General features: G+C 37.6%; 1 protein-coding gene across 2 annotated transcripts in view; it reads right to left on the bottom strand.

Annotated features, from left to right (window-relative positions):
* Positions 1–12,836, bottom strand: part of LOC140211744 (poly [ADP-ribose] polymerase tankyrase-1) — a 126,651-nt gene that overhangs the window by 75,946 nt on the left and 37,869 nt on the right. Inside the window, exons 5-6 of one of the 2 annotated variants that reach the window (XM_072281874.1) lie at positions 12,087–12,162; positions 9,942–9,989 (exon numbers count right to left, since the gene is read on the bottom strand). In XM_072281874.1, coding sequence (XP_072137975.1) covers positions 9,942–9,989; positions 12,087–12,162 — 124 coding nt within the window. The remainder of the gene's footprint in view (positions 1–9,941; positions 9,990–12,086; positions 12,163–12,836) is intronic. The other variant, XM_072281875.1, reaches the window with a different exon arrangement.

Genomic DNA, 12,836 nt, shown 5'->3' with positions numbered 1-12,836 from the left:
AGTTTACAGGAAACTTCTTCAACATTCAGCTGCAACCAGTCCAGAACTGGAAGAGCTTGCTGAAGAATAGTACAAGAATCTAATCACAACAAAATCTTACAAAAGGAGATTCAAATCAAGTTTGAACTGACCTTTAAAATAAGCATCAGTATAAATTAAAACTAAGTTTAAAAAAAAAGGACTTATTAGCCTTCAAGAATTTGACATAATTCTTGCCTTCAGTTTTGCAGATAATGCAAGATTTAACGCAGGAAGCAGTTATTAATGCTTGAAAAGGCACGAACAAATTAATTCTATCTGATATAGTGATTTGCAGCAGTAATTCATTCCATTGATATAGCAACAAAATGCTCATACTGCATCATACACAAAGTAAACAAGAAACAAAATCTATATGCATTAGTTAAATTAAAAACTAATCAAATTAAAATGTGCCAAATATATCCAACCATGCGAATTTGGATGAAAAATTGATTTCTCCGCAGAATTAGATATGTTTTATGGAAACTTCAGTATGGAGTGGATTCAAGATGGTGCAAAATGGTTTACTGCATTTAGTTCTGTTCACATGATGTATAAAATGTTGCTGATAACAGGAAGTGGACATGATTCACCAAGTTACAAATAAAAACTCAAATTTTCATAAATTGTTCAGAAACTTTAAACAAATCTTGCTCCTAAACTTTCTATTAATATTAAATGCAGCTTTTACCATTTAAAATAAAACAGGAAGCTGCCAGTCAACATTTGGAGAAAACCATTAATGTTGAAGCAGTTTACTTTTCACTTTGATGACTCCAGACCAATCTAGATAAAGATTAGTCCTTAAGAACAAGCCAAAAGCTAGAGAAATCTTGAATTTAAAGAACATTCCATCTCTTAGTAGAACACTCTGGATTAAAAAAACCTAAGTAACAAATCTGCAGGTCATGCATATCAATGCACCGATATCTTTACTTGACAAATAGTAAAAACTGTACCATGGTTTGCGATCAAAAAATAATGTCAGTTTTCACAGGACAATGTAATATACTGTAAACAAAACATTTGTCATACATAGGTCGTCAAAGAAATAGGTAACACTGTCTTTCTGAATTATAATTTACACACAGTTTCTTCTGAAAAAGTACGCTGCTACAAGGACACTCTCAAAGTAGTTAGAGCTCCCTCTAGCTGTGGAAAATACTCATCTGGATAGAAAACCTCATTGAATGTATATAATGTACTTTCTAAGAGAAAAACTTCTTTAATATGTAATCTCTACATTTAATATTGGACATTCAAACAAAAACCCAGTGATGGTCAGTCCAGTTATGAAGACACCAAACTATTTTTTAAAAGACTGACCCAAGAAATTTATAAAATAATTTTTGACAGGATACAACTATGTCTTCCAAGCAAGCGAAAAAATTCTCACAACTAATGCTAGGCTGGAAAAAGGAAGTTCAAGACTGCAGAGACCAAGACAAACAAAGGTGCCTTAGTAGAGATGTACAACAGTGTACAAACACAGGCCAGTGTTATAGCAGTCCTAGTTACAGTAATTTGCCATTACAGAACTCACAAATCACAACCTAAAAATCCATGATATGCATTAAAAATTGCCCTCACAGAATTTGAAGAGAAAAAGCTTACTTACGAATGCAAAGAAACTACGTTCTATCTATTTTAGCTTTTTCCAACACACATCTTCAATGAATGTGCAGATAATGTAGTTTTTTTTAGTTTAGTAGATTCATTTTGCTCTCTAGTAGTTTATTTTCCTCCCAAACACCCTGCTCCAAGTTTTCCCACATGACTTATGATCAAGATGTCTGTGCAAGTTTAAGTACACGCTGTAACCTTAAATGACTGATGTTATTGGCATTGTGTAATATTATTAAACTACCTTACCTATATCTGATATACACTTAAAAGTATGTCTCCATTCAAACAGAAGGCCAGAAGGTGATAAGCATCTGCAGTCTCTTGTGTTTCTAATGCAGCTGCTGGCTTTTTAAGAGATTTGCTCTGGAAACTGACAAGCACAATCTCTTAATTGGCTCACTGTATTAAACCAGCAGCTGCAGTACTCATCATTATTGTTAGATTCAGTTATAGAGCATGGAAACTGATGATTTAGCCCAACATGGTAATCAAGTTGCCTACCATTTACCTGCATGAACAAGCTTTTCCACTTCCACCAAAGCCCTCTAGTTTTAGACTGGAAGGAAAAAAAAACTTGTGATGACTTACCTTATCTATGTCCTCCATTATATTATAAACCCTGGTAAGGCTCAGCCTCCTACGGTCCGGGAAAAAAAAGCCACAGCCTATCCAGTCTCACCTAACCCAGGCTCTCCAGTCCTGTTTAACATCCTCGTGAATCTTTCCTGTACCCTTTCCTGCTTAATAACATCCTTCCTATAGCTAGGTCTCTAGAACTGCACACAGTATTTCAAGCAACACACATAAAAATTTCTGGTGAACGCAGCAGGAAAGGCAGCACCTATAGGAAGAGGTACAGTTGACGTTTCGGGCTGAGACCTTTCGTCAGGACTAACTGAAAGAAGAGATAGTAAGAGATTTGAAAGTGGGAGGGGGAGGGGGAGATCCGAAATGATAGGAGAAGACAGGAGGGCGAGGGATGGAGCCAAGAGCTGGAAAGTTGATTGGCAAAAGGGATATGAGAGGATCATGGGAAGGGAGGCCTAGGGAGAAAGAAAGGGGTGGGGGGAGGCCTAGAGGATGGGCAAGGAGTGTAGTGAGAGAGACAGAGGGAGAAAAAGTAGAGAGAGTAAATATATAATAAATAAATAAATAAATAATGGACGGGGTACGAAGGGCAGGTGGGGCATTAACAGAAGTTAGAGAAGTCAATGTTCATGCCATCAGGGTGGGGCTACCCAGACGGAATATAAGGTGGTGTTCCTCCAACCTGAGTGTGGCTTCATCTTGACAGTAGAGGAGGCCGTGGATAGACATAGCAGAATGGGAATGGGATGTGGAATTAAAATGTATGGCTACTGGGAGATCCTGCTTTCTCTGGCAGACAGAGCGCAGGTGTTCAGCAAGACAGTCTCTCAGCCTGCATCGGATCTCGCCAATATATATAGAAGGCCGCATCAGGAGCACCAAATGCAGTACATCACCCCAGCCGACTCACAGGTGAAGTGTCGCCTCACCTGAAAGGACTGTCTGGAGCCCTGAATGGTAGTAAGGGAGGAAGTGTAAGGGCATGTGTAGCACTTGTTCCGCTTACAAGGATAAGTGCTGGGAGGGAGATCGGTGGGAAGGGATGGGGGGGGGGGGGAGAGAGACGAATGGACAAGGGAGTCGCGTAGAGAGCGATCGCTGCGGAAAGTGGGGGGGGGGGACGGGGGAGGGAAAGATGTGCTTAGTGGGGGGATCCCGTTGGAGATAGCGGAAGTTATGGAGAATAATATGTTGGACCCGGAAGCTGGTGGATTTCAAGTACGGTTTCACCAATTTCTGTAATGGTGCAACATTATGTCTCAACTCTTGTGCTCCAGAAGCATTAGAATATCTTGATTTTTTAACTCAAATTAACTGTGGCTTGCAAAGGCTAGATAGCAGATATCAGAGAAGCAGTGGAAAAAGTTGTCAAGAGATAGTTTAAGCACAGGACTGCCAACCATCAGAATCCACATGGAAGATGACCATACCTATGAAAGCTGTTGCCAAGGTACTGACACGGATTAAAAGACAGAAGCATGGAACAGAATGTTGGTTGAAGATAGTGAGGTGGAGGCTGTTGCTGGAGATCTGGGTAAGATCATAATAATGTAGTTTTGCAGCCAATCAAGCACAGATCTGTTCAAGATCAAGAAATAAAAGAGCATGGCTGACCAATCTAAAGTCCGCAGAGAAAACAGCAAGGCATGAACAAAAATCATGAAAGATGTTAGTTTTTCTATGTGACTGATTTGGAATATGGACTGCAATAGATGGAACTTTGAATAAAAGAGATAATTGAAATGAGAAAAGGGATTGTTCAAGGATTTCAAAGGGAATAAGAGGGATAAGTGGAAATTAGGTATTAATTTGGAAGACAAGATTTAAGAACAGACTTTCCTGAGAATGGAACTTTGAGGAGATGAACAGCATCCAAGGTCAAGCAACATACATATAAGTTGCTGGTGAATGCAGCAGGCCAGGCAGCAACTTTTATGTGCATTGCTTGAAATTCCAGCATCTGCAGATTTCCTCATGTTAGCATTCAAGGTCAGATACATTTGTAATTCTGATGCATCATTGATGAAGTTCTTTCTTTACCTTGGTAAAAGAAAATTTCCAGGTTTTTACAGATTACACTGGACAATTTTTTTCCAAGAATGTTGCTTCTTCAGAATTTTTTTTGTTTGCGATGGTGATAGACTGCTTGAAGCTGAACACAAATATAATTTCAGGTTACTTGTATCACATAGGAATTTGGAGAAACAAGAAATTTAATGTTTATTGAATATGTGTTTAACTGTATAACGGTGCAGACGTTTGCAATAGCTCAACTAAGCTAAGAATGTTTTGTTGATGATTTTCATTTGTACTCATTGTCCAAGGCTTCTCATTTGAGTGTCCAACAATAACCAGCCAATACTAATAGATTCCAGTTGCCCTGATACCGTTTCCCCATGACCGCAATGTCCTGATGAAACCTTTCACCATGCTCATCAGAGACAGTGCCAAGATTTGCAGGAAAGACGACTAAATGGGAATGCAGAAAATGAATCTTCAGTGATATATTGCACTTCATGGTTTTGTATGCTTGAAGCATGTTGTCAACCAGTTGCACGTAGTTCTCAACAGCATCCTTGAATGCCATCCATGCAATTTTCTCTAGTCCCACTCGAAGTTCTTTGAATTACCTGTCATTAGTTACCCGTTTGATGTGTGGAGCAACAAAAATGCCTTCTTTAATCTTGGCATCAATTATTCTGACTTATTATGAATTGAAATAACAAATATAGGCAATTTTTTTTTTAAAAAAGGTGGGTGATGGGGAAATTTCATGGCAATTTTCATGATCAGCAGCCCAAGATCCAAAAGATACACCCAAAAGTATTCAGGAAGCAAAACAGTTGTTGTCTGTGTTATTACTCTGGTTATTAACATGTGTTGAAATTAATTGAAATGGCAAAAGTTTTTCTCTTAGATATCTGCAGAAGTAAGAAAGATTTGCAAAGATAAAATTTCAGCATAAAGATATACAAAAACTCAAGAACTTTATTACGTCAGGGATCAAGTTGTGCAAGGTTGGAGCCTGCAAATCAGTCTAGGACACTGCTTTGGATGCCAAAACAATCCAGCTGTTCTCTTTCCCTATAAATCACATGCCTGGACTGAAAAGCAAACAAGTGTGCATAGATAGGGAAAGCAAGATACCTGGGAAAATGCACCAATATTGAATGCAAAATTAAACACACTCATGAAGAGGTAAGGACAAGAGAACACAAGTCAGATAAAAAAGATAAAAAATAGACTTCCTACTGTAGCCTAACCAGTATTTAAAATATGATTAATTTTGAAATTAAAACAAATCTTGAAAGGATTGAGCTAAAGAATTTGAAAACTTATGTATGTTTGGAGAATACAAAAAAAACCTTCAGAATCATTAATCACCAGACAAGCAACATGACGTAATCACAAAGAAAAACCTCAGGAAAAAGTGTACTTCAATGGATTAATCATCTACGAGGGATAAAAGTTACAAAACCTGAACACTGTCTTGTCAGGTATATGAATGCATTTATCCTGCTAAAAGCCTGGTTCAGGAAAGAACCATTTCTCCCATTTTAGTTTAGCAAGGAACTTGCACAATTTTCTCAGTGGTAGATAGATAAAGAAAAGTGGGAGCCGATCTGGAGAGAGGAGAATAAAACAAAAGGTCTCTGTGATGAACTGGACTCCAAAACCAAATTATTCATAACTATTTATTGACTACAGCCTCACATTTAATATATCAAATCTAAACAAACTCATCTCCTAACTCCTAGAACTGGGACACCAACACTTACTTTCCTTAGCTACTGGACCCTTGACTTCCTGACCAGACAACTGTCAGTAAGGGTACACAGCAAAGCAACACTTCTTCCATAGTTACTTCATATTGGCAAGGGGGTGGGGGGAATGGTGAGGATATGGCAGAGTCCTCAGCCCTCTAATCCCTACATACTCATCTAGCGGCATGGTGTCATAACAACCACCTTTCCAAAACAAAGGAGCTGGTCATTGGCTTCAGGAACAGGGTCAGTGCACAAACTCCTGTTTACACCAATGGTGCTGAGATCAAATGGGTTGAGAGCTTCAAATTCCTAGGAATGAACATTACCAATAACTTGCCCTGGTCCAACCATGTGGACACCATGGTTAAGAAAGCACACCAATGTCCAACCATGTGGACACCATGGTTAAAAAAGCACACCAACGCCCAAACATGTGGACACCATGGTTAAGAAAGCACACCAACGCCCAACCATGTGAATGACATGGCTAAAGAAAACACACCAGCTTCTACTATCTCAAGTGACTAAACACATTTGGCATGTCCTCACTGACCCTCACCAATCCTTATAGATTTACTGTAAAAAAAAAAATCTTATCCGGACACATCTTGGCTTGGTATGACAACTGCTCTGCCCAAGACCACAAGTAACTGCAGAGAGCTGTGGACACAGCTTAGTACATCACAAAAAAGTCCATGGACTCCCTCTGTACTTATTGCTGCCTCAGTAAAGCAGCCAACATAATCAAAAACTCCTCACACCCCAGGCATTCTTACTTCTGTCCCATCAGACAGGAGATACAAAAGCTTGAAAGCATGTCCCACCAGGCTCTAGGACAGCTTTTATCCTTACTATAAGACAACTGAATTGTTCCCTTGTACAAGATGGACACAATCTTAAAATCTCTATTTTTAAAAAGCAGAATATTTTTACATCTGAAAGATATTTATGTTTACAATTCATGTGTGACATTCGGAGTGCATATTTTCAGTTAAGTTTACTAAGATTGTTCAGTAGGTCAGGCAGCATCTTTGAGAAAGAGATATCTCTTTTCCACAGATATTGCCTGGCCTGCTGAGTTCCTCCAGCATTTTGTGTATGTTGCTTTGGATTTCCAGCATCTGCAGATTTTCCTGTGTTTGTCACCAAGATTATTGCTGTAGTGCCTGCACAAAATATTCCTGAATATCATTCCTTGATAGACCAGGCATTCAAGTTCACACATTTTCAACCACCCTGCTGTTACAAAAATGGTTCTTGTATTGTGCAGTTATTTTGGGTTAATTATCGGTGAAATTTTTATACACAATAATCACTTTTCACTTGCCTGAAACTCCAACTCTAAAGGTTCACTTTACCTGTCAAAACTTGTTATGAAACTAGCGACCGAAGTGCATAACTTTGATTGTAAACCTATTTTTCCATCCTGAAAAGTCACTGACTATTGACTTTATATTTCACTATCCAACATATACGTGCAAAACCCCCCCCCCCCATAACTTATTAATAAAGGCCATGTGGTCCTGCCAGTTCTCAGCAATCCCGGACTTATTCCCACTCCACCCCATTATTTCCCTCTCTCTCTTGCTCCCTCATGTGAGCATAAACTTGCCTTTGTATCTTGGCCAGTTAACTTCTTTTAGAATTATCTGATAGATACCCATCTGGTCAAGATAATGTGCAAACACCACAATATTTGAGGTTAGGACTGAACCAGGTTTGTTGCAGCACTACTGCCACCATTTATGTTTATTCCCCCCTCTTCAGCTTTTACTTGACAATTTCACTTTGTAGCTGGAGAAACTATCAATGTTTGGTCATTTCAGTCAAAGCACCAACAGTCATACTCATCATTCCATGACTACACAATTTAATGACAGTTCAACATTAAACTGCTGTCTTTAGAAAGTCGATGCACTCCCACAGGATTTCTTTATGATATGGGTATACAAAGCCTGAGAATAAATTGCATTTATTTGATTTATTTTCACCTAAGAATTGCTATCCAAGTACTCAATTCCACATGTTGCTCAATTCCAGCTGCTGTGTGAGCTTCGCTCTAGTTTAAAGTAAAAAACTACAAAAGTAGGCCAAATATTTATTAAACATTTTCTACAGTTTGATTGCGGCTAATTGATGTTCACAAAAAGACTGTCCAAATTCTCAACTATAGTCATGAGCATTACTGCACAAAAAATGGTCCTTTAGCACATCAAATCCATGCCAAACTGTTATTCTGCCTAGTCACTTTGACACACACGTGAACCATACCCCTTCCATCAAAAGAAAGATAACAATTAGCTTTATTTGTCACATGTGCATCAAAACATACAATGAAGTGCATTATTTGCATCAAATCAAATTAATGAAGGATTGTGTGGGCAGCCCACAAGTGCCGCAATACTTCCGGCACCAACAAAGCACACCCACAACTCACTAACCCTAATTTACATTTTTGGGACGTGTGAGAAAACCAAAGAGGTTACGGGGAGAACATACAACCGCCTTACACACAGCTGACTATTGTAAAGCAGTGCATTACTATGCTACTGTGTACAGGTGTCCCCCGCTTTCCGAACATTCTCTATACGACATTTCGCTTTTACGAAAGACCTACATTAGTACCTGTTTTCGTTAACCGAAAGAGGATTTTTACTTTTATGAAAAAAGACGCTCGCTTTAAACTTGTGTTTACCCCGAGAAAGACAACTATGACCATGAAGCCTTACACGGGCAGGTGTGTGCACATGCGTGACGTGCGAATGTGTGTACGTGTGCATGCGTGACATGCGTATATGTGCCAATTTTTTTTTTCAACAAATCGATTTTCGCTCAAACTTCCCAATTCTGTTAAGTGAAACTACACTGTACTTACATTATTTCTACTTTATATAGGCTGTGTATTTATCATTATCATTCCTGCTTTTACTATATGTTAGTGTTATTTTAGGTTTTATGTGCTATTTGGTATGATGTGGTAGGTTATTTTTTGAGTCTGCGAATGCTCAAAAAATTTTGTCATATAAATTAATGGTAATTGATTCTTTGCTTTACGCCATTTCAGCTTACGAACAGTTTCATAGGAACGCTCTACCTTCGGATAGCAGGGAAAACCTGTAGTTATTCAAACTCCTCTTAAATGTTGCAATTAAACCTACACCCACCACTTCTGCTGGCTGCTCGTTCCACACTTGCACCACCTAAGTGCAGAGGTTTCCCCTTAAGATACCCTTATATATTTCACATTTCATCCTCAACCTATGACCTCTAGTTCTAGTCTCATTTAACCTAGTGGAAAAAGCTTGTCTGCATTTACCCTATCTGTACCCCTCAATTTTATAAACCTCTAACAAATTTCCTCTCATCCTCCTGTGTGCCAGGGAATAAAGTCCGAACCCATTCAACGTTTCTCTAATAACCACAGTAAGACAGCCAATCTATGCACATCATTCAAAGGATTAATAGAAAATCACTGGCTTCGCAGCCAGAATTTATGAAAAATACTGGCAGTCAGAATGCAAAAACTTTGATAATTAGTTTTTTTTTGTTATAATCACAAGCATCTTGAAATCTAATATTCTGGATGTTATGCTACAGATACTTAAGCCAGCAAATCATGCTACTTCAGCAAGATATCAGCAACATAAAATTACAAATGAAGTAGTATTCTGATTTACACATAAATTAGACTTACTTGCCTAATAAGGCCAAGCATGTGTCAGAAACTATACAGATGAAATTAGGAAAGAGAAATAAAAGCGAGAGAATACATGGACTGGTAACACTGCAAGCTGCATTGGTTAAACTTACATATAATCAGCCATTTGCTTGTATGTCCCAAATCCACTAAATTATGGATATAAAATTTTTGAACAAATCACAGACCGTATATTTGACATTGCAGTACCAGTAAATAACCATAGTGCATAAGAAGTGTACCATATTTCCATTTCTACATCGTAGACTGATGGGGTGAGGTTCTGCAGTCTGCAATGTCAAAAATGAAAAAAAAAATTCTTATTTAGTAAATGTGATCACTATACACCAGTCCGAGCTTAGGTTTTGCCCAAAAACATTTGTGATAGCAAACTATGTATAACATTCTTAACAAGAACATCATTAATCAAAAGTGTTCATTGTTTCATTATGCTCATTCTTTGAAACCATATGCATGTAGATACCTCATAACTGAACAAAGGCGCTAAAGATAAAATACTAAATTTTTCATTAGGTGAAACCTGGGTACTCTATAAAAATGAAAAACAATGCAAAAGCTGTTAAGAGTTCCTTTCACACTGCCCGCTTTGATCTTGAATTTACATTTTATATGGTACTTCAAGTTTTCATGCAATTTTAGCTGAAAATCCAGCTAACATAATTTTAAGTTTTCATGGTATGCAGGTAAAAATAATAATATAAGCTATGTATAATATCTACATCAGACACTAGGCATACCAAGCAAGTTAACAATCAGTCAGCCATCAATCAATTGTTTGAGAACCTAGGAAACCTAGAATAGTCAGTTTTCTCTAGTCAGTTAATCTCTATTTTGAAACAAAATTAACACAGAGAAGTCAATTAACCTCAATATCAAGTACTGATGTTTAATGCAGTGTTTAAGAGATGAAGCTCATGCTAAAAGATGCATTTGAAATATTTTTGTACAAGTAATTTTTTTATATAATAGCACTTTCAGGATTATCTTTGAAATGCTTGCATTTAATGCTGCTTAGATATGATCAGGTGAGTAACACCATACATTTAACACTGCCACTTGTAGGGTGCCACTGAATTCTCATGAAATGTTTCTACTTATGACGACTTTATCTTCTACCTTCTAAGTCCATACTTTTCAATCAAATAAACAGTTTGGTTCTTGAATTTCATAATTATTGCCAGCACTACTTTAGGAAGGGAGGGCAAGGATATATTAAACTGAAAACATGTTACTCATTTCCTGCCATAGAAACCACCATCTGAAACAGCACTCATCTAATCACACATTCCACCTGCAACATACATGTCAAAACACTAAATGAATACCAAACCTCTCATGACGACATCCTCCACCAGCCTGGAGACAGAATGATGGCCAGAGTAAAGACCAGCCATTGGACGGCTACAAGATTGAGAGAAAAACAGCTTGCTTCTGCTCCACCATAAGGAAAAGACAAAGTACTTTCTTTAATACTCTTTGAATGGCCTTCAGTATTAATGAAGGACTGCTGCTCAGGCCTATGTGGAACTTTAATGCACAATACATGCTCCACGAAAGTTTTCATGCAATTTTTAGAAGGGTCCATTAAGACAAGTCAACGCAAATCTCTTCTATGTTCAGCCAGTAGTATGCTTCAAAGCACTAAGATGTAATACGGCACTGATCTTGATCCAAGATCTTTTGACCAGAAACGGGTAATATTGTAAATATTTTTGTAGAGCATACCTTATATAATTCCTCTCCTGGATCTCCAAACAGCTTTTGCTAAATGTGGCTCATGATGAATACACAGATGTAAAATCGAGTTGAAAATACAAACCTAGTTTAAGACCACTGATCTTGCACAAGAATTAAGAGGTAATCCTACCATACAAAATACTGCCGTTACTAGGCTATTTAGTAAATTTAACAGTGCTACACTCCAGGGGAAACAAAATCAGAACACTTAAGCCAAAACATTTCAACAATTATGCAGCACATGCCTTGACATCCTCTGAATTCAAGACCTCATACACTGTGTCCACCATTCTGACAATCACCATTAGACCTACTAGTACCAGCATTTTCACTTGTGTTACATACCACAAGATGCTCTCACCAGGCACACTGCACTTATTTTGCCCATGTTTCAAGTGAATACAATACCTGAATCCTAATGACAACAAACTTTGACTCAAGTGCCCCACATTCTTAATTGCTGTTTACTATAAACTTCATCAGCATTTTCTTGTACATGCTTTTGTAAATTTGAAGATCAAAACTAAATATATCTGACATTTTTAAAGTTAATCCCAAGATTCTTTATTATGTGCCTGTTCATCCTCTGTTTAAATAATAAATTTAGAAAGACAGATAAGCTTTCTTACTTTTCTTCCATCACTGGCATGACAGTTCACATTTAGTGGAGTAAGCAGAGCCATGAGCTTCTCTTCATTACCACTCCTGAAAAGGAAAGGAAAATATTTAGGAAAGGAAAGTATCGATCAGAATTTATCAACTTCAGCAACTAAAAAGATGAACTGAAAACTGACAGATCTTGTCAACAAAGACAGTTAAAAAAATGGAATTAACTTTGTTTTTCTGAACCTGATCTCAGAGGGATATACATTTCAAATAATATTACATAAAATTACACAAAACTCCCACAAACTAATATCTATAAACTATGTGGAATAGTGACCAGACTGTTCACTATTCTAGATCCACAAGTTGATTTTAGTTGTTTGCTCCTTTTTTTTTGCAACAATATTATTACAGAGTGTTTCTGGGGTACACAGCCAATCTCAACTGTACTTTAAAATCTAAACAACTTATCCTGTAGGGACAAAGATTTAGAGACATGGCACAGAAGTCCACATACATCGCATGATTGAGAAGAGAGAGAAAAATTGGGAGATAAGAGATCATTTTCTTAACTTTTCAAAAACAAGTGTTCCTTCAGATGATTCACAAAACTGTATACTGTACCTTATAAGGACAGTATCAACCTGTTAACATTTTTCCAGGACCTAACGTAACTCCAATGGTTCTGTTGTACTTAAATGCTCTTGTAATGAAGGACAACATATGGTATACATTCTAAATTTCTTGGTGTACTTGCATGTTAACTTTTGTAA

Source organism: Mobula birostris, chromosome 17 (assembly GCF_030028105.1).
Source record: "Mobula birostris isolate sMobBir1 chromosome 17, sMobBir1.hap1, whole genome shotgun sequence".
NCBI lineage: Eukaryota > Metazoa > Chordata > Chondrichthyes > Myliobatiformes > Myliobatidae > Mobula > Mobula birostris.
Note: the sequence above shows the minus strand (reverse complement) of the source record. Positions and strands in the feature narration are given on the sequence as shown.